The sequence below is a fragment of the Podarcis pityusensis genome, assembly GCF_964106645.2.
Source record: "Podarcis pityusensis genome assembly, chromosome: 1".
NCBI lineage: Eukaryota > Metazoa > Chordata > Lepidosauria > Squamata > Lacertidae > Podarcis > Podarcis pityusensis.
The window spans coordinates 69,887,712-69,913,305 of NC_138028.1; the positions used below are offsets into that span (position 1 = coordinate 69,887,712).

The 25,594-nt window shown below is 42.7% G+C and overlaps 2 protein-coding genes across 9 annotated transcripts; one reads left to right on the forward strand and one right to left on the reverse strand.

The window, feature by feature from the left end:
- Positions 1-113: 113 nt before the first annotated feature.
- Positions 114-9,761, forward strand: LOC308481227 (uncharacterized protein C11orf16 homolog). Of its 3 annotated transcripts, none has more exons than XM_081013329.1 (7): positions 114-1,405; positions 4,006-4,190; positions 4,547-4,667; positions 7,091-7,316; positions 7,852-8,520; positions 9,014-9,540; positions 9,580-9,761. In XM_081013329.1, the coding sequence occupies exons 2-6, from the start codon at positions 4,024-4,026 to the stop codon at positions 9,223-9,225; spliced, it is 1,395 nt and encodes a 464-aa protein (XP_080869455.1). In that variant the 5' UTR covers positions 114-1,405; positions 4,006-4,023; the 3' UTR covers positions 9,226-9,540; positions 9,580-9,761. The 3 variants fall into 3 exon arrangements, with proteins under 3 accessions (XP_080869455.1, XP_080869454.1, XP_080869453.1); XM_081013328.1 differs by having other exon boundaries at positions 958-1,405; positions 4,505-4,667; positions 9,014-9,543; XM_081013327.1 differs by having other exon boundaries at positions 958-1,405; positions 4,505-4,667.
- AKIP1 (A-kinase interacting protein 1) lies at positions 8,309-21,939 on the reverse strand. Of its 6 annotated transcripts, XM_081013505.1 has the most exons (8): positions 21,730-21,936; positions 19,395-19,546; positions 15,428-15,469; positions 13,991-14,074; positions 12,418-12,531; positions 11,780-11,875; positions 10,117-10,270; positions 8,309-8,447 (listed from the first exon to the last, which is right to left on the reverse strand). In XM_081013505.1, exons 2-7 carry the CDS (start codon positions 19,530-19,532, stop codon positions 10,142-10,144), a joined length of 603 nt encoding a protein of 200 aa, XP_080869631.1. In that variant the 5' UTR covers positions 19,533-19,546; positions 21,730-21,936; the 3' UTR covers positions 8,309-8,447; positions 10,117-10,141. The 6 variants fall into 6 exon arrangements, with proteins under 6 accessions (XP_080869631.1, XP_080869633.1, XP_080869630.1 ...); XM_081013507.1 differs by lacking the exon at positions 8,309-8,447 and having other exon boundaries at positions 9,887-10,270; positions 19,395-19,542; positions 21,730-21,937; XM_081013504.1 differs by lacking the exon at positions 8,309-8,447 and having other exon boundaries at positions 9,887-10,270.
- Positions 21,940-25,594: the final 3,655 nt, after the last annotated feature.

Consider the following 25,594-nt stretch of genomic DNA (forward strand, 5'->3'; position numbering starts at 1 on the left):
TTGTATTATATGGACACACAGTGAGAGAAAGACAATTAAGTGTCACAACATCGATAGTGAGTGGAAGAAATGAAGCTGAAGGAGTGTCTATACCTCCTGTTACTCCCTCAATTTCAAGAATATAAAGAAACTAACAAACTTACCTTAGGTTCTCTCAATTTTATTGTACTCTTCCATTGTTTACTTGAGGATTTGAGCATCATAGATATTACTGATATAGACATTCCAAGAAGGATGCTTCTTCAGTGGTCTTTGAACTGCTAATCAGAGGAACACCCCTCCCCCCAATAATATAGAAAAAGCTTGAATCTTCTTATAAAGTCCTCTTTCCACATGGCTTTACTAGTAGTAATATTTATTTATATATATCATGCTTAATTGCCAAAGTGGCAAATTCATAGGTGCAAAACCAATTACAAAAAATATAAATGTACAATAAAAAATTCTGTCAAAAATATTAAAATAAACAGCTACAATTAAATTGTGCACTAAAACAAACCCATTAAAACACAACAGTTAAAACAACTATTAAAATAGTTCTTTCAACCAAATACATGTTAATAAAGTTATTTGTTACATTTAAATAAATTTCTGCAGAGTAGAAATGAGATGCTGCTCAAAGTGAACTGTGGTTGCAGCTAGCTGAATAGTTTTTATCTTTATCAATAAGCTACATTTAATAGATAATGATTTTAATTTGTGTGTGTGTGTTTAATGTAAACTGCTCTTATGTTTTATTACAATCAAATGGTATAGAAATATTGTGAAATAATAAAGAAATATTTTTACTGAGGAAAGGCTCTATAGTGCAGAGTGCACTGTGACTTTGAGCATTTGTTTTTTCTTTACAGTGGTACCTAGGGTTACATATGCTTCAGGTTACATATGCATCAGGCTACAGACTCTGCTAACCCAGAAATAGTACCTCGGGTTAAGAACTTGGCTTCAGGATGGGAACAGAAATCGTGCAGCAGCGGCACAGCAGCAGCAGGAGGCCACACTAGCTAAAGTGGTGCTTCAGGTTAAGAGCAGTTTCAGGTTAAGAATCGACCTCCAGAACGAATTAAGTTCTTAACCCGAGGTACCACTGTATTTCTTTTCATTAGATTTGAGCATTCTCTGGACAATCTTCATTTTACCCTTGTCATTTTTCTTTCTTCAGTATTTAGTGTTACTGAGTTTAGAAATAAAATGTACCTGAGAAAACATTCACAGCTGATATTCACACAGTATGAATGTGTGTGTTTCACACATTCTGTACTATCAGACACAAATTCCTGTTTGCAGTGACTCTATAGCAACCTGCTTAGAAACTGGAAACAGCCACCAATAACACTCCTTCTCAGCAGTATTGTTGAAGTCAAGCCAACTGAAAGATCCCAGCATTTAGTACTGCAAGCATCTGGTGAGTTCTAATTACTATTTTAGCAAATCAATGGACTGAAGAGTTTTAGGTTTGCCTCCCCCTTGCTGGCTTAGTTGGTAGATGGCTTCAATTTACTTGGTAGATTTGGGTATATATTTGGTGCTATTTGTGTTACTGTAATAGAGAAGCATTAAAAATAATCTTTATTTCCAATGGATGGTAACTTAGTAAGTTCTACTGATTTCATTGGAACAGGTATGTGTGCATAAGATAGCAACCTTACACTTGAATAAACAAATTGTTTATTGTTGTTAGTTGTTTTAAATAGTTCTTAATGTGTTTTACTGCTGCTTTGCACCTTGTGACCTTAGAATGAAGGGCAGGTAATAAAGAAATAAGAAAAAAACTACCTCACACTCCCTTCAGTATGTACAAAGATTACCGTATATGCTATAACTTTTGGAATATGCTAATTGATTTACATGTGATATACTGTAATCAATTAATAGCAAGAAAGCAGGTGTAAATTTTATTTATTTGGTTGACAGGCCTAGTTAGAATAAAATAGTAGTGAAGCACTGATAATATAGGTCTTGATTATGCTTGAATTAGCATGTCAGCAGTAGACAGTTTCCAGATGATTTGATGTCTTAATGATTGCACAGTTGCTACATATTTTCTCAAGGGAGTCCTTCTGTTAGAGGTGAGCCCTGTCTCCCAGCCCTCAAACCTCTTTTGTTTTTGTTTTTACTCCTGGGAAATGCTAAAACAGTTAACCAACAAAATAATAAGCACATGATGAGCACTCTCAAAAACACCCATCTCCTTTTTAATGCTGACACCCATAATCAAGTCAGATTGTATCAATCTCTGAAGCGCTACAAAATCTTTTTGCCAGCATGCCTGATAAATGCCTGGCATTTACTGTCACCTTGCAAATCTTACCTTGACAGCTGCAGAGTAAGTTCTCTCTTCACATGCCATTTCTCTGTATGATCATTCCCTTGTTGCAAGAAGGCAGTGATTATGAAGCACAAGAGAACACAGAGCAGATCAAAATATTTTCCCACCATAATTTTGCATGACTTAAATGGAACGACTTTTTCTCAACCTATTTCAACTATGGAAGCATTACCTGAGGTGCATTCTGAATCATGAGGTACTTTGGGAGCACAACCTATATAACCTATTCCTATGTTTCTGGTTAGGTTATGGAGTGCACAAAGGGAAGCAGGGCGAATGTTTCTCTTGGCTATAACCTGTATTTGATTGCCTTATTAATAGATTTGATTTGTCTAATTCCCATACCAACCTCTAATGTGATATGCAGAGATGTGGGAAATGTTTCTGGAAAAACAGGCATATTGCAACTGACAACGGCAAACTGACTATGCAGGTTGCAAAATCCTACCTACACCAATAACCCAGTTGCCCCACTAGCAATGTAGATGGTTGAGGATAATCTTGAGTAGAACCCCTGTGTTAGGTGGCTAACCCCCATTCTGGAGACCTGATCTGGCTCTCAAGCAAATCTTCCTCCCTCTGCCCCACCCCCAACTCCACTGATTTTGGCAATAGCAGCAAAAAGGATACATAGTGCTGTTCTGGACAAAAAGATTTAAACTTCTCCACAAAGCTCAGAGAATTTATTTACAAACAGAGACCTATGCAAAAATGCACAGCCATTGTTGTTGTTGTTTGGTCCAAACTGTGTGGTGTGTACTTACTACTTCCACGCGACATTGGTTTTTTTCTGTATTACATAAAAAGTTGCTGTATTTCATAAAAAAATCACAATACAAACCTATACATGTCTATTCAGAAGCAAGCACCACTGGGATATATTGCCATGTGAGCGTGTCTACCATTGCAGCTTTATTTATACTGAAGTGGTGGGTATTTTCCACACATTTTCTTGCACTTGAACTGAATTAATAATCACATAGAGATTTATTATTATTAATAATAATTATTGAATTCATATACCGCCTTATACCCAGAGGTCTCAGGGCGGTTCACAGAACAAAAACCAAAAAGTCTACCAGTAGACTTTCATCTACCTTCTTCCCTTCTTCTCCCTTGCAATTCCAGGAATTCCACATTCAAACATAATCTTAAATGCTGTATTTAGCGGGGAATCCTAAATCCTTAAAAAAGAGCACAGTATTGCAACTGACAAACTGTGGTATTATTCTGTGGGATGGCGGCTAGGAAATGGAGATGGAGCTCTTTAAAATGTAAGACCATACAAGTGAAGACACCAAATGGGGATTATCAAGTTATCATTGTTGATGCTGCTGCTGTTGCTAGTCCTATAGCAATGTCAGTTTTGCTCACCACCTTCAAATCCCAAGCAGAACTTAGCCATTCCTCACAATTGTGCTTTTGTAAAAAGTTGGTCCAGATAAAGAATTTAATTCCTTACCAGTAGTTAGTTCTTTCAAATCTATTCCCATTCAATGTAAGACGTTAGGGCCTGATTCATAACTGTTGCAGATGACATTCAGGAGAACTCTCCAAAGCTATGAGCTTGAGCAGCGGCCGCAATTACTGTTATGTCATGGTGACATGTTTTCCTCCTTCAGAATACTTAACGTGCCTTATGGGGTGGTTGCTTTTTTCCTTTTCTTTTTTGGTAGGGAAATACTTTGAAAGGAATGGATGGCTGCACCTGGTTCTCTTTGCCGTACCACAGCCATTGCTGTGCAATGCTAGCACCAGCTAAACCTGTGCATAGCAGCTTCACAGCTAATCCCAGTTCCACCTGCACTGGTGCCATTTCAGCACATCCTGCCTGTGTTGTTAGACCGCTCATCACAACAAGGTAATAAAAAGTATGTATGGGGGTGGGCAGACTAAAGCTGAAGAGTTCAAACAAGAGCTGCATTTTGAAATGCCAGCTCTCATACGCAAATTCCATTCCAGCGTTCAGTCATAGAAGTTGCATTGTAGATACATCTCTGGATTTTCCAAGTGGGGTGAGGGGTATTGTTGATGCCAAAACAGGGGTACAGAAGAGTAATACTCCTGAGGTAAAACTTTTGCATCTGCATCAAGGTTCTAGCTGTTGTAGATGAAGTAGCTTTTCTTGTCATGTGTAGATAAAACAAGCATTAACACTGTCTCTGTTATTTGAAGGTGCTTACATTTCGGCCACTGCCTCCATTTTCCTCCTCTTAGAGCATGTGAGGCAGTAAAAAACTTGGAGAGATCCTTGGACACTGTTGGCATTCCTGTTTTGGCAAGAAGAGAAACTGATGGTTATTATTATCCTGGCACAATAATAAAAGCTATTATAGAGGCAAGTTGCTTTATGATTTTTTTCTGGCATGTGTAGATGAGACATTAATAATTCACCCCAGAATCTTTATGGATTCTGCTAAAGGCGTCAGATTCTGGGCAAGGGGTGTATGTCAATCACAACTGCTGCATTCAACGGAAGTTTGTGTCTGCCTCATTTTGATGGAGAAAAAAACTCTTTAATATTATACATCCTGCTGATTAAGTGGCATCCTTCCCTCCTTTTACCTGCTGAATAATTGGGAATTCTGATGGATCATGAGGATCACTCTCTAGCCATTTATTGCACAGAGTTGCTACAATCTGTATTTGAAAATTGTGTCACATTACCACCAAGCTTTCAGCCCCATTTGACAACCACTTTCCCATATTTTCAGAAATTTCTAGATTTCATTTGACTTGTCTGAGGTCCATCTTGCAAGAGACCTTCAGAAATTAGAACTGCTGCCAAGGTCACAGCTACACCATACATTTACAGTACATGCTGTTCCCCTCAAAGAATTCTGGGAAATGTAGTTTACCCCTCATGGACCTACAATTCCCAGCATCCTTAACAAACGACCATTGCCAAAATTCTTAGTTTAGGGAAAGCTATGTGCTTGAAATGTGTGGTGTGGCTGTGACCCAAGTCTCTGTCCAATTTGTTGGCACAGGTTTTAGTGTGTGTGTGTGTGTGTGTGTTTAAACCTTCCTGCCAAGTGTATCTGGAGATTTATGCTGTTTGGGGACAATATCCCATCCGTTGTTATGAGTAAACGGATGGACATTATACTTGCTGGAAATGTCTTAGTGTGTTAATATATATAAACTTGACACTTTTTGTTCTCTGTACACAGGAAAAACAACCTTCAATTCATTAGCTGTTAGCACTTGAAACTTAAAAAAAATGTTGTGCTGTTTTTGAAGTGTAAGAAAAAGGCAAGGCTGTTTATCAAAGTTTCTGGAAGACTGACAAATCTGAAATGCCTGGTATTCAGCATGTTGTGGGAGTGACTGGCAAGAATATATTTTTGTTTTGTAGTGTTTGATTCCTTTCATTACACAACATGGTGGCCACTTATGCATTGCTAAAAAAAGAGGATTTTTTAATTAAAAGGACAAAATGTGATTAGCATAAAAACTGCATATGCTTATTCATACATATAGGTGCAGATGGGGAAATACTGGGAAGAATTCAACATTGTACTATGTTGATAATACTATCAGGACAAGCTTGCCAGAAAGAACAATCCCCCTCTCCTCCCTCCTCATGCTATTCGAGGGGTGCTCCCAACCCCCCCCCCGAGTCAATTTGGGGAGCACAGGCAGAACACAGGTGAAAGAGATGAGGGAAAGCCCCATTGTACAAATCTAAGTCACTGTGCAGGCTTCCACTGATGGGACTCATTAACTGAATGCCATCAGATGAATGTAACGTATAAATAAACTCCATATATCTCACCGTAAGTGGGGGAAACTGGGACCTACGTGCCAGCTCAGTCTTTGGTCCAGGCCCTATCTGTTGATGGCTCCAGTTCTTCCTTCTAATGGTTCTTTAATCTTTAGACTAAAGGACACTTTTAAGTAGAGGCTGCCTGTCCTTTGATAAGTCCTTCAATTAGAGGACTGCTCTCTGTAACATAGGAAATGTGGCCAACCCAACACAGAGATGTGCCCACTGCATAGGCGTAGCCAGGATTTTTGTTAGGGTGAAGAACCTCAGTTAGCTATGTATTTTTATTGATTATGGGGGGGGGGAGCTGCCCCTCCCTGTACCCCCTTGGCTACGCCCATAGCCTACTGTAATGCTCCTCTCTGGAAATTAATAGGGGAGCCATTGTAGGCAGGTGAACCCCATATGCATTTTGCAATTCCTAAAGCTCTTACCAGCGGTTGGAACACAGGAAGCTGCCTTATACCAGATTATTGTTCATTTAGCCCAATACTCTTTACTCTTGGCTGGCAGTAGCTGCCTAAGGTCTCATTCGTAGGTCTTCCATACCATCTATTAGCTAATTCTTTTAAACTGGATTTCTGCCTGCAAAGTGCATCCTCTTCCACTGAGCTACATCTGTTTAGCATTTCATTATGAACTTGCCCTTTGAGAATACAGTTTTTCCAGGCATGCCAGCTGAACAGCGGCATGTTTTCAACCTCAAGTTAACAGCAAAAGGTTTTTTTTTGGTATAGTATTATTTTCTACAGCTTTAGTTAAATTGTTTTTCTTGTTATCTTGCCACCCTGATCAACTTTTTTAAAACCATGCATGAAAAGACACAAGCTTAACATTTTCCTCCAACATCAAAAACTTGGTACTAACATGGCCAGCATCCTGCATTTCCCGCCCTTCATTTCTTAAGCTATCATAGATGTGACTGCTGATTATTTCATGACTAAAGCTTGTTAGTTTTTCATTTTAATTCCCCATCTTGTTTCTGGCACCAGGGTGAGAAAAGAACCTTTCTTGTACAGTTTGCCAAGTCATTTGGACTGAGTGAGGACACAACATGCGTGCAAGAAACAGCCAGCAGTGACATGTTTGAGTTTGTGAATGGAATGAGGCATTCCATACTGCCAGGTGATAAAGTGCTGGCACCCTGGGAGCCACAGCAAAAAAGATATGGCCCGGGCACTACCATCCAAGGCATGGAAACCAGGGATCCCTTGAGAGGTAAAACCCAGTTTGTTTTTTAACATGAGCCAGTAGCTGAACTAGCTTTTTGTGTGTATATGTATAATATAGCCCTGAACATAGGAAGTGCAGTATGCTCCTGTGGTTTTCATTTACTCTTCGTATTTCATTTACTATTAAATTATGCATATGGTGGAAAAATACTGCTTATGTCAAAGCTCTGGTGAATATTTTTTTTTAAAAAACCCTCAAACAGGTATTTAATTATTATGCATACTTTCTAGACTGGAATATAAAGACCACCCTTTTGTGGCTACATAATCAGATTGATTTAAACTGACAAACTATTATTAGCATTAGCTTTGCTCCTTTGGGAAGAAGGGCAGAATAGATTTTTTGAAATATAGATACTTTATTTAGACAATTAAGCATTTATATACATGTAAAAGATCACATACAGAAACATACAATAAAAACACCACAGCCCCAGTCCCTTCCTTAAAATTAGGATAGAAATTTAATAAATAACGAGAGTGACGGCTTTCCCCAGTTTATATTTTTCTCTTCAAAACAGGGAAAGAAGATGAAGAAATTATAGTCAGCTTCTGGAATGGCAAGAAAGCCAAAGTCCCATTGGGTGTAGCCCTGTGGATTTCCCCAGTGCAGTGGGAGAGGATTGTGGAGATGATCCGGATGCCCCTTACCAGCAGGAAAGCATCTGAAGGGCAGCTCCAAAGACCCGGTCACTACAGTGGCTCATGTAGGGCTATAACAGGCTCCAGGCATGGATGTGCTGTAGGTGGCCTCTGCAGGCTCCAGAGGCCATGTTGCTCTTTCATCTCCCCTTGCTCCAGGTGCTTTCAACACACATGCTCATTCCTTGGACATCCACAGTACGCTTCCTGCTGCTGCCCTAAATACAGTGGCTGCTGGTGGCCACCCTCTTTAACTGAACCACCCCAGAGAAATGTTGAAGAAGAGTTCAGCAGTAAAGCATTACTGGCAGTGGAAGGGCCTCCAAAGGAAGAACCAGCCACTGTTGTGTCCAGCTCTTCTTCTTCTTCTTCATGCTCCTCCAGTTCCAGAAGTGGTACAGAAACAGGTTTGACCAAGACCACAATGGTAGATCATGCAGTGAACACGGATTCTAGTCTTTTTGAAAAGCCCAAGCTGCAAGAAATCAGGAGACCTTGTTGGAAATACTGGAAGAGAAGCCATCCCAACTCTCGTCATAACAGCCACGGTACACAATATTTACTTTGAATGAGCTTTAAAGTGGAAGGTAGAAGAGTGCCAAAAACTACCTGGCATTATCATACTGGTTGAGGTGAACAGCTATACTGAGACTGATTTTTCTGCTAATGGTATCACAGATACTAACATACTTGGGGATTTCTGGTTTGTTAACTGTGTGTTTGTTTGTTTGTTTGTTTGTTGTGTGTGTGTGGAGATGAAAAGCACTTGAGGGTTTTTTTTATTTTTACAATCAAGTGGTGTATAAATTTTATGAAATAATTTGCATGAAGTAGTAATATATATCGAGTCAAATCGTGAGCCAAACCCCCCCCCCCACAGTTGTCTCCAATTGCCTTAACAGAAGAGAGGGATGTTGAAATAATAAATCATGAGGGGGGGGGGGAACCCCCAAAACACTCGGTTCCCTATTTCATACCTTGTTTGATTATTTTGTCTTCGTCTAACTACTCACAAATCAAGTGTTATACTATCATGTATAGGAACCAATTATACTTTGGACAGCACCTGCAGAAAGGAAAGATCTGAAACCAAAGCAGTTCCTTATATGGATCCGTCCCCAACTGCACTGATCAACCACAGTGCCATGTTTGAAACTATTGAACAGTCTCCTCGAAGGCAACTTACTGTGAAGGAAGTCTTGGGTCACAAAGATGTCAAACCATCCTCAGGAGGAGAGCAAGGAACACAGTAAAAAAGAAAAGAAAAAACCACCCTCCACTGAAAGCATATGCTTGTTTTTTATTCTACTTTTTGTGGGTCCACAAGAATATATTAAGATATTTAGGATAATGATGTTGGATCATTAGCATCTAATAAATTATATATATGGTAATTTCCCCAGCAAATTAACAAGTGTTCTCTTGTTTCAACACTGGATGGGCCCTAGGGGAGATCAGTGCATCTAACCACAGTACAACAGAAAATTCAAATATATTTTGAAGTAACTGTTTTTGGACTTTCGGGACCAGCCAGGTTAACAAAAAGGGAAGTTGTTGTTGTTGTTGTTGTTGTTGTTGTTGTTGTTGTTGTTGTTGTTGTTGTTTAGTCGTGTCCAACTCTTTGTGACCCCATGGACCAGGGCACACCAGGCACTCCTGTCTTCCACTGCCTCCCGCAGGTTGGTCAAACTCATGTTTTCCAGATGAATAAATATGTTTTGTTAGCAGCAAAGCATTTTAGTCTAGGATTCGACCACCAATATCTGTGACTGACTAAATGGTGCACTCTGCGGTTACCTGGAACTACGTAACTAAATAAGACTCCCCTTTCTATTCTGTTGATTTCATTTCAATAGCCTCTGCCATTACATTAGCAGTTCCTTCGGAAAGGCAAATGACAAAGAATTTAAAGTCTTTTCAAAAACATTTGCACTTTTAAATTTATTGTTTACAAGGCATTGCATAGTATAAAAGTGAAAATACACATGATTCAAGTTAGGGCAAATGTGAACAAAGTTTCACACTATAATATACAGACAGCATAAAACCTGAGATCATATTTAATTATATAGGGTAAATAGCCTGAGAAAAATTTATTTAAAAAGTGACACTTGAAAGACACCAAAATCTATTTCATTTGTTACCTTGATGAAACAGAAAGACTATCAGTCATAAATCAAAGGTCAAATTTACGCTTTCTCCTGACCGAACGTCTACCAGATGTGTTTGTTTGACTGTGTTGTCATACGAAGAGGCAGAGACTGTGTAGGTGCCAGGAGAAACTTCAATGTAGATATCCTGAATATAAAATATACATGTCAAGATTTTTCAAATCAAAACCCCATTCATGTTCTTATGCTAAATAGCTCCAACTACTAAAATAAATGTTTAACTATTTGGACAAAAAAAATTCTCATCAAATTTCTTAACCACAGCATATGAATGCAAAGATGCAAAACTCAAATTGTCCTAGAAGACAACTGACAAGACCAAGAATGCTGGTGGTGAGAGAGGAAGAGAGTGGCAGCTCTGAGATGCTTAGACAACATTTGGCACCCTTGCCCTTGTGGTAACACAAAGGGATGCCATCCCCTTGGCTGACTGGTGAAGTGGGTTGCTCAATGAAGTGTTGTAACTTTAGGTGAGAGCTATGGGTGAGGCTGAATGTGAAAAGACACCTCTGGGTGAGAGCCAGGGGTATCTGGAGAGCAGCTGTCCAGGTGAGAGCATGACTGGTGGTTGGAGGGAGAGGCTCCCAAGCGTAAGTCAGGTGAATTGTATGGTTGGGTGGGGTATTTGGTGTCTGGATAACTGTAAGGACATCCTCCTCTTGTAAGATGTGCTGGTGGTGGTGTGAGATTTATATTTCTACATACTGCATAACCAGAGGGTGACTTATTGATTGGTTTTGTTTGGAAGTTTCCAAGGCACTTTGTGGACAAAATTGCCTGCCTTCAAGACCTAGGACACCACAGTAACATGTCTGAGTGATGTGCCTGACACTCCATCTAGTCAGCTTTTGTGGATCAGCTTGAGCTTGAGAATGTGGACTAAAGTAAAGTTCAGCTGGCCAAGTGCCCCCTTGACCTTTGTCCATCATTGCTTCCTTTGAGATAGCCAGGTGTGTGTGTGTGTGTGTGTGTGTGTGTGTGTGTGTGTGTATAGAGGTGAATCCAGGATGTGATAAATGTAGGGCTACCATGCCCTAAACAATTTGAGTCCAGAGAGAAAACCTTCTCCCATAAAGACCTGCATGGTTACTATGATCTAATAAAGTCTTCCTGGTTGTGCCACAGTCTGCTGAGGTCCATGCTGCAGCAAAAAGGGGGAGGGCCTTTTCTGTTCTGGTGCCCACCCTTTGGAACAGGATCCTCCCTACTGTACTTGGGTTTCCAGAACCTGCAAAAAATACATATGTTCTCCCAGACCTTTGCAGCTCATTAATACCAGATTGCTGTGTTTGTCCCGTAAGACTCCTGTGGCTATTGCTCTAAACGACTAAACAACCACCACCTTTTTTTAAATGTATAAAGACAATATAAAGAAGTTTTAAATAAATAAAATTTTAAAATGAAATTACTGTAGCTAACAAAGAATTCTGATTATTTTCAGGAGCTGATGGAGCTGGGAGGGGAAGTCACCATGGATTGTGTTTGTGGGTTCCTCCATGTAAAAACCAATACCATTTCTTTCATTCCAGAAGCACTATGCATTCTAATTCATCGAGCAACTGAATGCCTGTGCACCCTGCACAGATAAAAACAAAACCCACAAAAACCTTAAAATATTAAGTGAACTTATACTTGCTTTTATTTTATGTTCAGCATTCTCTGCTGGAATTAAAGCAGCTGTATCTGTATCAGGACAACCAGGTTCTTCCACTATTGGGACATTTTTACTTTCCTAGAGAGAGCAGATATAGTTTATGGAATCTCAAGCTGGATGTGACCAAGTTCAGCCTATCCACCAGCCTCAAGCAAACAGACCTAATCCAAATCAGCACAAAGCAAGTATCAAGAAGGCGCCTGTAGCAGCTTTACAGGCATATTTGGGGGTGCAGGGGGGCAGACCGGGGACGGCACTTACTGCGGGGCCTGCAGAGTGCCCGAGCCTCTCCTGGGAAGGATAATTCTGGAAGGATAGGATAATACAGTAGGAAGATGTCCACAGGAGGAGATGTCCATACTGATAACAAAATGCCCCTTAAGGCAATGTTGGAAAATTCTTCCAAATAAATTACAAATTTATATGTCATTTAGAAGATTAGCAGAGGCTTGGTTGAAGTGGCATCAAGAGACTCCTTTGAGTAAGCTGACCCTTGGACAACATATCTTTGCTTAAAATAGGGATGGCTAACCTGTGGCCCTCAAGGTGTAATTTGGGGGTTGGGGGCTGCAGTTTAGCCATTCCTAGCTTAAAAGGAGAATTATGTTCAGTACACTCACGTCATTTTCAAATGCCTTTAGCAAGTTTGCAGATGACTCCCTGCTGTGGTATCTGAATATATGTGCAACTTCGTACTCTTTGAATTGAAATGGTGGTACGCAACAGTAATAGTTCTGGAATAGAATTGAATAAGAAAATATTAATTACTAAACCAAGAAGTATGTGTGGTGCTAAAATAATGAAATGTCTTAATGTGGGCCTGCCCCATGAAGATGTGAGTAACAATTCCCTCGTCTCTGCTGCCACCAGAAGGACAAATGTGAAAGGACTTTGTCAGACAGAAATGCCTGTGTTTGGTACTGTAAATCAGGGGTTAGGAACCTGTGGCCTTCCAGATGTTGCTGGACTACAACTGCCACCATCCTTGACTATTGGCCATGCTGGCCAGGACTGATGGGAGTTGGAGTCCAAAAACATCCAAAGGGTCACAGCGTTCCCATCTCTGCTATAAATAAGATGACCAACTCCTCCTCCCGCATTCTGCTCCATGTGGTTGGATCCCTTTCCTGACAATGGGAAATTGGGATGTCTCTGGATTCATATTTGGCCCACACTAATCGCTGCCCTCAGAGCAAGCGCTTGGAAGTGTTGGGGTAATTAAACCAGTGTAGAAATTGCTACTGTGAAGTCAGAAGAAGCCCACAACCCTTAGAAATGTCAAAATGAAAGCCCTGCCAATAATCCCACAAAAGTTACTAGCCTGCAAAGAAACTTAACAGCCTGTTTCTCCATGTTGGCCATGGAGGCAGGAAATCTCAGAAACGCAGGCTTCAGCTCTCAGCAGGATAGTAAGAAAAAGCTTGCCTCTTCTGCCAAGCTGCTCCATTCCTCTTCCGCTAGCCCACTGTGGTCCCATGCCGACTAGGGAGAAAGTGTCTTTCCTCTTTCTACAGCTATCACAGTAGCTATACAGGCTATCAAAGGAGGAACAGGCTGATCTTGCATGGACTTTCTAGCTGCAAGAGCCTTGTTAAATACAAGGCTGAAATAAAATATGCCTGAATGTCGGCTTGAAAGTGTGTGGTCAACACCTGGTGAAATCTCTGAAGTCTCAGGGAAGATGGAGGGCTGGCTAGGTAGGGTTCAGTACTAAGCATGGCTCCTTACCCCTCCTCTTTCGTGTTAGACATGATAAATGATTTATGGGAGGGGGGAAATCCTGAACATTTCCACCCTGTCAAAGGGATCTCTGAGGAAGCTGACAAAGATACTCATGGAACAGAATCCAGACTTGCTTGATGGCGATTTTGTGTTCCTTCAGCCCATTGAGTTTTGATAATTCGACACAGTATAAACTGGTATTTCCTAAAATGCAGTTGCAATAAAGCCTTCAAATGGCTTGCTGGTAGAACTCATGCTTTGCAAGCAAAAGGTGTCAGATTCAATATCCGGGCCTGGAGAGACTCCTGCCTAAATCCCTGGAGAGCCACTGCCAGTTGGTGAAGACAGTACTGAGCTACATCGACCAATGGTATGTAAAGCAGCTTCCTATGTCCCTAATAGTTGTCACTCAAGCTTCTGTACTTGACTCCCAGCACAGCAGTCACTGCTTCCATCTCAAGAACTATTTACCTCGCATTCTGCTGAGATGCGGCCCATGTGTTCAGCAACAGAAGCAAAAGCAGCAGCAAGACATGCATCTTCATCCTCGCCTTCCTGTTTCCATGAAACAAAATGTCCTGTCACTATGAAAACAATGGGAAATATACAGCCCTAAAGGGCAACACAGCGGTTGTGTTTGCATGTCATTTTTTATACTGAAATCTCCATAATAAATTATAGTTTACTGTGATAGGAACAAGTCATAGCAAGCCTCAGGCTTGAGTTCCCCCCTCCATTATCCTCCACCACTGTAGAAGGAAAACTTTCGCTTTGGTTTTCATTAACTACAGTTTAGTGTTCTATATATGCTGTTGGATCTACTTGCGAGTCTATTCACACATACACATGAGCCTGTATCTTACACATATATTCACAGAGGCACAGCATTGGAGAGCTTTAATCTAGAGAAAACTGCCCACCACAATGGTGACAATTTAGAAATACTACCTTGCTTACTTGGAAAAATGATCGAGAACCAACAAATATTGTCAAAATGAATATGAAATGTTTTCTTTTCACGAAATGGTTGGCAGTGAGTTAAATGATTTTGCAGCTTGGAAGTATCAATACAATAGAGAAATGTAGAATAGCAAGATGGCTAGTTGTTAAAAAAAAAGTTACAGGCTACCAAAAGCTGCCTGATCTATAAATTTATACAGTGGTACCTCAGGTTACACACGCTTCAGGTTACAGACTCCGCTAACCCAGAAATAGTGCTTCCGGTTAAGAACTTTGCTTCAGGATGAGAACAGAAATCGTGCTCCGGCAGCGCGGTGGCAGCAGGAGGTCCCATTAGCTAAAGTGGTGCTTCAGGTTAAAAACAGTTTCAGGTTAAGAATGGAGCTCCGGAACGAATTAAGTCCTTAACCCGAGGTACCACTTTATTGGTATTACTGAGCTAGGTGAAGATGGGAGGAGAAGAATTCGCCTTGCATGGATCAGGTACTAAAAAACCAGCTGAGTTGCAGTGGAATCCTAAACCCTCAAAGGGAAAAGCTGAAATGCAAAAGACTGGGTGTTGGTTAATGCAAGTATTCGCAGACGGCAAGATTAAGGAAATGAGAAAACTAGGGATTGGAAAGAGAAGACACTAATAATCACTTCTCATGAGGAAGGGAGAGTGAACAGAAGTGATTTCTAAAGTTTCACCATGACTTGTGGTGGCATGGCTGTAACTGAACCCAAGGTTCTTTGTAGTGTAATCAATTCATTTGGGTGGTGAGCCCTTTATAAGCAGAAGGTGAAAACTTGCATGTTTTCCTCTATCCTCTGAAAGGACACTGTTGGCTCAGGATGTGATGGGGTGACTGAAGGCAGGCAAGCCTTCCTAGGGAGTGCTGATTCCAACCCTAGCTTCCTTAGATTCTAGTTAATAACGTTTCAAAAACAGAAAAAGGCATTTCTTACATGATATGTAGCATTGGCTGTTGCTTTCCACGATGCTCCTGACTAATCCAAAGAAAATAAACACAGATGAGAGGCAGGTAAACAGGGAGAAAAGGCAAGGGAAAGGTCAAACTATGGCCCCTGAAGGCATCCAAGTATTACAGCAGGCATGAAACACAGGGTTTGTGGACATATTTTGGATCTGTAAGATGTCCAGTTATAGGAAACAGGTTTTCTGGCATTAGCTCTAACACAATGGGCAACCGCTTTAATAACAGTTCTGGACAGAAGGAACATTTTGTTGTTGTTGTTTAGTCGTGTCCGATTCTTCGTGACCCCATGGAAGGAACATTAGATACTAGTTAACAGAATTACTATTAAACATATCAATATGTTTCCCTAAATGACGGTCATGAGGTCTCTGGCTAATCAGAACTCACATGGAGGGAAGACAGTGGCACTTTCCCAGGAAATGTATATTTAGACTTAATCCAATTACTGGTGGGAGATGATGGAAGAACCCTCAGGGCCAAAAAGGAGCATATGCTTACATTAGATATAGCAAGAAACTAGTTAGGCTTGCAGCTATGTCATCATCAAAATGACTGTTCCTTCCTATGCACAGCTGCTACTATAGGAAGATATCCTGTTTAAACCAATGCTTCTGTCTCTGTTACTTTGCAATGGCAACATGCTCATTGCTCAGAGCAAAACCAAAATAGACACAGGGTTCCAAGGCATATGCTGAGTTTCAGCCGATCTGAGCTAAACCTTAAACTGTGGTTATTTTAACTACGGTATATTTTCTTGAAAGAAACCGGCTTCATAGGGTCTGAAGCCACATAAGGCTTGCGTCTGCTCAGTGCCTGGATGGGTGACTACTTGGAAAACACATGAACACTGCTTTGGGTTCCATGGCTGAAGAGAGGCAGGATATATCTCTACGAAAACAAACTGTGGTTTGAAGTTTCAGACAAACCAGTTAAGCTTAACCACCGGTTGCCAGGGTTCTGATAACACGATGAACCACAGTTGCTCATGGACAGTAGCAAAAGATTCTGAACTACTACTTGCAGCTCTTTATCCAATATCTGAGGATTATTATAAGCTATTATCAAGTGCTTCCTGCAGCTATCCAGTCAAAGAAACAGGATATTGAGAGTTGTGGCAGAATTCTATTCCCTTACCCTAAGAGTTATGGAAGAATTCTGTTCTTTTGCTCACCCACCCTGCCTTGACTTCATGCACATCAAGGGTTATGAGGAGACACTACAAATCCTCTAAAGGGGTAGCATGACATTTTTACATTTTAGTTTTACGGAGAGATTTTCGTTTCAGTTCCATTTCTGGTATTGAAAAAAATCCTCTTAGTTTCTGAAGTAAAGAGAATAATAAGAATAATAATAATTTATTATTTATACCCCGCCCATCTGGCTGGGCCTCCCCAGCCACTCTGGGCGGCTTCCATAGAAACCAAAAATACAGTAAAATATCACACGTTAAAAACTTCCCTGAACAGGGCTGCCTTAAGATGTCTTCTGAATGTCAGGTAGTTGTTTATCGCTTTGACATCTGCTGAAAGGGCGTTCCACAGGGCGGGCACCACTACCGAGAAGGCCCTCTGCCTGGTTCCCTGTAGCTTTGCTTCTTGCAATGAGGGAACTGCCAGAAGGCCCTCGGCGCTGGACCTCAGCGTCCGGGCAGAATGATGGGGGTGGAGACGCTCCTTCAGGTATACTGGACCGAGGCCGTTTAGGGCTTTAAAGGTCAGCACCAACACTTTGAATTGTGCTCGGAAACGTACTGGGAGCCAATGTAGGTCTTTCAAGACCGGTGTTATATGGTCTCGGCGCCCACCCCCAGTCACCAGTCTAGCTGCTGCATTCTGGATTAGTTGTAGTTTCCGAGTCACCTTCAAAGGTAGCCCCACGTAGAGTGCATTGCAGTAGTCCAAGCGGGAGATAACCAGAGCATGCACCACTCTGGCGAGACAGTCCGCAGGCAGATAGGGTCTCAGCCTACGTACCAGATGGAGCTGGTAAATAGCTGCCCTGGACACAGATTTGACCTGTGCCTCCATGGAAAGCTGTGAGTCCAAAATGACTCCCAGGCTGTGCACCTGGTCCTTCAGGGGCACAGTTACCCCATTCAGGACCAGGGAATCCTCCACACCTGCCCGCCTCCTGTCCCCCCAAAACAGTACTTCTGTCTTGTCAGGATTCAACCTCAATCTGTTAGCCGCCATCCATCCTCCAACCGCCTCCAGACACTCACACAGGACCTTCACCGCCTTCACTGGTTCTGATTTAAAAGAGAGGTAGAGCTGGGTATCATCCGCATACTGATGAACACCCAGTCCAAACCTCCTGATGATCTCTCCCAGCGGCTGCATATAAAAGCATGGGGGAGAGGACAGAACCCTGAGGCACCCCACAAGTGAGAGCCCAGGGGTCTGAACACTCATCCCCCACCACCACTTTCTGAACACGGCCCAGGAGGAAGGAGCGGAACCCCTGTATGACAGTGCCCCCAGCTCCCAGCCCCTCAAGACGGTCCAGAAGGATGTTATGGTCGATGGTATCAAACGCAGCTGAGAGATCCAGCAGAACTAGGAAACAGCTCTCACCTTTGTCCCTAGCCCGCCGGAGATCATCAACCAGTGCGACCAAGGCAGTTTCAGTCCCATGATGAGGCCTGAATCCTGATTGGAAGGGATCCAAATGGTCCGCTTCTTCCAGGCGTGCCTGGAGTTGTTCAGCAACCGCTCGCTCAATCACCTTGCCCAAGAATGGAAGATTTGAGACTGGGCGATAGTTGGCCATCGTGGCCACATCTAAAGATGGTTTTTTAAGAAGCGGTTTAATAACCGCCTCTTTCAGCGGGTCTGGGAAGGCTCCCTCACAGAGGGAAGCATTCACCACCCCACGAGAACATTTGAGTGGTTTCTTTTGGATTATTGCTGCTTCAGAAAAGATTTCAGTCTTGTACAGTTTGCTGTGGACTGATTATGTGTCATTTTAACAAATGAAACAACAACAACTGTTTGCCTCCCATTTGGTTTTACCTGACATTTTCTGTCTTATTCAGAGTCCCACGTTTAACAAATGGCAGGCAAAAATAACTTGCTTGATGAGTCAAGAAAGAAAATGTGGGCAAAAAGGTAACAGGTAAAGGAAAACACAGATGGCACATGAAATAATATTTTACATACCTACATGCAGGGCAAACCTTTGAGAAAAGGCGGCATCTACAGTGACAATTATATTTAGCAATCTTTGTAATGAGCCAAGTAGCACCCCCTGTTCAGTTAGTTATACAAGCAATCTTGTAAGATACACAACAGAAGCAGACAAGGCCTTATCATCTGGAACCAGAATAGCCAGCTGTTGCTGTACTCCAACTCCATCAGCCCCAGCCAGCAAGGCCAATGGTTGGGAATAATGGGAAAAATGGGAACCCCAAAGAATCATTAGATGACACCAGAGTCGGCCCAGCTAATAGGCAGGGTGAAGTCGCTGCCTCAGGTGGCAAAGCCCCCCAAGCAAGCCCATCAGCGCCGATTTCAGGCAAGATCACATCCACTTTGGGCGAGACCTTACCCAAAATCTTGCAGAGCATGCAAGAGCTCACTCAAAATCAGCACGATCTTGCCTGAAATGGGCTATAATGGCTGTGGTGCTTCTTTGCCAGCAGATGGAACAGGGTGCGCAGTAGCAGTTATGGAGTCATAGTCGGTGGCAAGGTGGCACTTCCCATTTTGCCTCAAGTGGCAAAATTGGATGCACCACCCCTGAGTAACTTTGTCTAATCTCTTTGTTGGTGCATCTGGAGTGAAACCGAGCTCTTAACCATAGTGGGACAGAAGCACGCAGAGGACATTCAGCTCTGTTTAGGTATTATTACAACTTACTCACAATGGAACAGCAGCTTCTCGGTAGCATTAAAAGGCTCAGGTATGGAAGCAGCTGCCTTTGGTTACAGCACTTACCTGAAAAGCCCTCCTTTCAAATGTAGCAGGCAATGGCCAGTTCAACTTCCGTGTTCTTGCCCGCTCCAGAACTTCCTGGGCCAGTGTTGCTGTGCGCTGCATGCGATAGCGGTTCAGGCTTATTTCTTGGGACTCCATTTCTTGTGTCCTGACTTAAAAAAAATATTTAGCCCAATGAATTTGTTCAGGCAGTCACAAACAAACACGCTAACCAAAAAGACAGAGGGAGGAGATCAATAACAAAACTACATTTCCTAGCCATCTCCCCAAAGATTCAGGTTCTTTTTTCATTACCCAAAAGCTGCCCTGCCCATTTACTGAAGCTCACAACCCTGCAGCCCTTTTGTGTTGGGAGGGGGGGCTACAGGCTGGCATTTTAATGCCAAGAAGATCATCTGGAGGCTTCAAAATGCTTCCATGCATGAGGAGCCCCACTCCCACACCAAATACCCATCTGAAAGCAGCTGCTCATGCTGCTTACCATTCCCACTCACCTCTCCTTTGCTTGTTAAGCAAGCAGGCAGCAGTGATGAGGAGGAGGAGGGGAGCTAGTGGCAATGACCTGGTTCAGATGCAATGCTAAGTGCTGGTTTAGCATTATATGAAGGAGTCTTGGGCAAGCATGGTCTCCCTTCCTCTGCCCTCCTCTGGTGCAGCTGTGGGATGACTTCTGTTTTTAATTCACCATTGTTTACTGTTACATCCAGTGCCTAAACTGTAGCTAGCTTTAACTATACTTTAGGAAAAGAAGACTTCACAAGCCAACATAATTAAGACAAACAACACTTTGTCTGGGTTCAGACAGAACATTACGATCTTGCCCTCACAACCATGCCCAAGGAAGATCGGGGAGAGCTGTTACGTTCAAGGCTTGTTCACATAACATTAAGCCATGGTGTTATGCCTTGTGCAATGCAATCAGTGGCATTATGTCATGAAATATACTCAGAGTCGCAAAGTGATTTCATGCTCTTTATTCAGCTCATAGTGGTGAGGAAGAATGAATGAAAGTCCCCTCAAAGTATCTGCTTTATATACATTATTTACACAATGGGCTGCACATGATTGGCTAATTCTGGAATTCTACTGTAAGCCAATCAGGTTGTGGATTCACTTCTATCTGGAGCAGGATTGGGTAGTTCCTGCCAACCAATCAGACTGCTGCATTGTTCTGGGACCAATCAGACTGCTGCATTCTGAATCCTATTGTTCTAGGACCAATCAGACTGCTGCCTTTTGGATCCTATTGTTCTAGGACCAATCAGACTGCTGCAGTTTGGATCCTATTTAACTCAGTACATAACATGTCACCACACTATGTGTGGCCCTGCAAGCCAATGAAGGGAAGGAGGAGAAGAGAAGGTAACACACGTCACACAAATGATATCATGCTATACAGGGCAAGTAGAGGTGACTATATCTCAGCTTAATAAGTCAATATATAAGTAAACCTCTTGCCTCCCCCCACTTGCCCCCTTCATAGGATGAGCATTCAGACTGGGAAACTATACCGTTCAATTTCAAAACAAGCCTGGGCATTAAATAAGTTGATTTAATATCCTGGATTGTTTCAACGCTAGGACTTACAGGGTGCTTCCAGAAGGGGGCTAAATACTGTAAAAGAGATATTGGCAACAGGTTCGTTTTTCTTTTTTAGAAAAACTTATCAGATTTTTACCAGAAATGGTACATTTAGGTTCAATTGGGGAGGGGCAAGAATACAAACCGGCCTTTTGATGACATCACCACCTGGATGCTGCAAGAAAAAGAAAAAAAGCGCTTCCGTGCACAAACAGCACCACTCCCACCCAAAGCACACCTCTGGAAGCACCTAGTTTCCCTATTTAGACCAAAAAAAGAGGGCACGTGTGGCTTTTGGATTTGATTACTCACCCTACAAAAGAAAAAGGAATAGTCTCGTTCTTATCTCAGCTTATTAAGCGAAGGCATGATAAATAATCCAAAGCGGGCAACATTACATACAGTGGCGCACCCTGCAAAGCGCGAGCACAAATAAAGCAATGCTCGTGCTTCCCTCTTGTGCCGCGGGAAGAGGAGCGACTTTATTTGCTTGTGCGCTCTTTCCACTTATAGACCGCTCCGTGACCCAAAAGACCTCGAAGCGGCTTAAGCGATTAACACCCTCCACCAGCTACGGCTCTCATCACCCCCAGCTGGGTTGGCGGGAGTTGGTTGTCCAGCACACGCGGAGGGCACCAGGTTGGGGGAAGGCGCGGTTCACCAGACCCTCCCGAGGGGAGCCTTCCTCTCCCGCGCGCGCGCTCCGCTGAGAAGGCGCACATGCTCCCTCTACCGGCAGGCTGGGGGAACTCACCGTCAGCCGTACTTCCTGGGGGAACTCAGCAATGAGCGGCGATAACTGAGCCGATCCTCCCGCGCGAAGCCCCCGCTTCCCTTTTAAAGCGTCAGCGGCCAAAGGAGCCGCCGGTGACGTCACCGAGCAGCCGCTCTCCTTTTCTACGAGCTTCTAACGGCGGCGAGCGGCTGTCCCTGTTTAGCGGGCGGCGTTGCGTCACAAAGGGCGTGCGTGACGACCTGCCTTCCTCCTCCCGGAAGGTGACCTCCGTAAAGCGGCGGTTCTGCTGCCGCTGGCTCGGTGGAACTCGGCGGGACTCGCTTCTGAGTAAACACGCGTGGGGCGGCGGTCGTGTGCACGCGACATTCAGAAACGTGTCCCAAGTCAGCGGAAAGGCTGGAAAAGAGCCTTTGCACGCGTACCGGGGAGCAAGCCCCGTTGGCTTTCACTGGACTTGCTTCTGAGTAAACGTGCATAGAGCTCTGCTGTTTTGCGGATGTCAGTCTTGAGCCCAATGGGCACCGAAAAAGGATCCACTTGTTACATTCTGTATGTGGCAGTGCTCCCTGGGTGTGCTGTAGAGCAGCTGTTTTCTCTTTAGGTCACATCCACACCACACCTTTCCCCCAAGGAAGCTTGAGAACTGTAGGATGCTTGGATTTGTAGCTCTGTTACAAGTCTACAGTTCCCAGTGTTATTTGCAAGAAGCCATGACTTTTTATGGGATACAAATGTGCTTTAGGTGTAGGGTGTGGGTGTCACCTTGCATCACAATCCTAGGCATGTTTACTCCAAAATTCCACCCTTGTCGAATGGAGCTGGTTTCAATGCCATTCTACTCTGGAGTGTCCAAGTGGAATTTACTTCTGACTACTGTACATCTGGGATGCGGGTGGCGCTGTGGGTTAAACCACAGAGCCTAGGACTTGCCCATCAGAAGGTTGGCGGTTCAAATCCCCGCGATGGGGTGAGCTCCCGTTGCTCAGTCCCTGATCCTGCCAACCTAGCAGTTCGAAAACAAGTCAAAGTGCAAGTAGATAAATAGGTACCACCCCGGCGGGAAGGTAAACGGTGTTTCCGTGCGCTGCTCTGGTTCGGCAGAAGTGGCTTAGTCATGCTGGCCACATGACCTGGAAGCTGTATGCCGGCTCCCTCGGCCAATAAAGTGAGATGAGCGCCGCAACCCCAGAGTCGGTCACGAATGGACCTAATGGTCAGGGGTCCCTTTCCCTTTCCCTTTACTGTACATCTGGGTTAAGATTGGGATGTTAATCTCTGCACTAAAAATCCTCAAGATAAATGCTGAACACAGAATAGCCTTCTTTCAAACAGGCTCACTACATAGTATGGTTGCCACCTTTTGTAAGCTCCCATTACTCTGTCCCAGCTTCTGCCAACCTAGCAGTTCAAAAGCACACCAGTGCAAGTAGATAAATAGGTACTGCTGCGACGGGAAGGTAAACAGTGTTTCCGTGCACTCTGGCTTCTGTCACAGTGTTCCATTGCTCCAGAAGTGGTTTAGTCATGTTGGCCACAAAACCCAGAAAGCTGTCTGTGGACAAACGCCGGCTCCCTCAGCCTGAAGCAAGATGAGCGCTGCACCCTATAGATGCCTTTGACTGGACTTAACCATCCTGGGGTCCTTACCTTTAACTTTTACCTAGTGTTTTGATCTATACCATTTAAAAACTTTTTCAAGTTGCTACCTATGAAATCTGTTAAGGAGAATGGAGAATGCCAGAACTATCTTTTTTACTTTATTATTCTGGCCAGTTGGCAACCATAATTCTGAGCCATTTTCCTGGGATTCCTGGTATATTCTAAAGGTCTGTATATAAAGTATTTTGTGCAGACTAGTTCCAGTTGCTGGTCGTTATTCTGCTGCCTGCCTGGGGCTTTCAGGTTCCGGCCAGCCTAAACATTGGCACCACCCCTGACCAAGAAGCTCCATGGTGGGCTGTGTGAATCCAGAACTAGCTCCACAGAAAAAAAGAGTGGCTGGAGGGACAGGGTTGAATCCAGCTCTCTGCACACCCACACTTGTGGGATATTTGGTTTTAATTATATTTATATTGGCAAAAGCTTCTGCCGTGGCTTTTACTGGTGGAACTGTGTGCCAGAAATTTAAGAGAGGCGTGGGTAACTATTACATTATTGGGGTGCAGGCCTTTGGGCAGAATTTGATTAAATGGTCCAAGGTCTTTATGGAGCTACTGTGTTTGTTGTCTGCAACAATTTTAAGACACTGTAGTTGTCTTGTTCGGGGTTTTATTAATGTTAACTGTTATTTGTTTGTTTGTTCACCATTTTATAATCCACCCTGGGATCTCTACCTGATGAAGGGTAGTTTAGAAATTCAAATACATACATACATACATACATACATACATACTCAATTTTTGTTTTTACATTTCCAGTTTACCTAAACTGAGCCCTCAGTACAGCTTACAAATATATTGGGTGTTGGAGTTCTGCAGATGTTTTCAAATATGACTATATTTACCAGAACAGTACCTGCAAAATCTTTGGGTTTTGTATGACATCAGAGTTCTAAGCTAAAAAGCTTTGTTCTTCCAAGTACAATTTTCTTCAGCCAGACAACAGTTTCTTTTGACTTTTAAGAACATTTCTGCCCCATTGTGCAAGGATTTGCATCCATGCACAGCTATCCATGCTGTCAGCAATTTTGTTGTTGGGCCATTTGGAAACTGCTGCCTATGTAATGCAATGCACTGAGGAACATCTTTGCCTGGAATTGCCTTTTATGAGGAGCAGATGAACTCTTATTATGTGCTGCAGAAGGCTGTGACCTTCTGCATACAAGGCTGCTTTTTGGATTATGAAGGATTGTCAGCAGAGTATTACTATTCAGAGCAATCACTCCCTCTAACAGCAAACTTAGGTGGTTAACTGGCAATCAATTTGGCAGTGAAATGAGGACACCCAAACATAATGTAGTCTAAAGTTAATTCAATGTACACTGAAATCACATGGCTTCCCCTGAATAATTATGGGAACTGCAGTTCCCCGTTACAGAACTACAGTCCCCAACATGCTTAACAAGCTACAGTTCTCAGGATTATCTGGGGAAGAATGTGCTTTAAATATATCTAAACTGGCTGTTAGGAGCTTCTGAGTTTACAGAATATTGATAGCTGTTGACCTGGGGTTGGGACCTAAAGAAAAGTCAGGCAGACTGCAAGTCTGCTAATAAGACTGTGACTGAGAGTACTTTTAAGATACAAAATGTTCATGTTCAGCTGAACACAAAACCAGAAAAGAAAAAAGGGGGAATGGAAGGCTAAGGAAGAAAAGGAATTCATCTATTCAAACCCCTGACAGCTTAGAGTATGTATTCTGAACAGGTGGGATTTAATAGTTGCAAGAAAGATGAAATTTTAGTAAGTGTAGTTTTCATACTATTTTTAAAGGGGCAGGAGCCCTGACTTCTCTTTGAGCTGGCTACCTAATTCTCCATTGTTAAGGAGTGGAGATGGTTACAATAAGGCAAGAGACCTTCATCTTCTGAGGTAATTTTTTTGCATCTCTATAGGCTATGTATGTGTTGTTGTGACCTACATAACACACTAAGCCAATATAAGTTGTACCGTATTGCTCTAAGCTCATCGGATTTTGATCCTACCATAAAATTTATTCTTAGTTTATGAAATGAGAAAGCAGAACCATTAGTACATTAAAGGGTCATTAACCTATTTCCTTGTAGAGGTCATTAACTGAAGGTTTGAGGAGAAGATTAAAAAATTCTGAGACATCTCACATGCCATGCTTCTGGGGCTTTTAATTTTAACTTTTTACTTATGTGAAAAATGCCGCTTTGAAAAACAGCGGCCAGATCAAGAAACTTTGGGAAATTATTGTTAAA

Excerpts from the sequence above, each read along its gene's own strand:
- AKIP1 (XM_081013505.1), bottom strand. The coding sequence starts at position 19,532 with ATGGAGTCCCAAGAAATAAGCCTGAACCGCTATCGCATGCAGCGCACA. Across the intron at positions 12,532-13,990 it reads GCATCTCAGCAGAATGCGAG|AACTATTACTGTTGCGTACC; the intron begins GTAAATAGTTCT and ends ATTCTATTCCAG. Across the intron at positions 10,271-11,779 it reads ATGCTGAACATAAAATAAAA|GATATCTACATTGAAGTTTC; the intron begins GCAAGTATAAGT and ends TTTTATATTCAG.
- LOC308481227 (XM_081013328.1), top strand. The coding sequence starts at position 4,024 with ATGGATGGCTGCACCTGGTTCTCTTTGCCGTACCACAGCCATTGCTGT. Across the intron at positions 4,191-4,504 it reads AGACCGCTCATCACAACAAG|GTGCTTACATTTCGGCCACT; the intron begins GTAATAAAAAGT and ends TGTTATTTGAAG. Across the intron at positions 4,668-7,090 it reads TAATAAAAGCTATTATAGAG|GGTGAGAAAAGAACCTTTCT; the intron begins GCAAGTTGCTTT and ends TTCTGGCACCAG.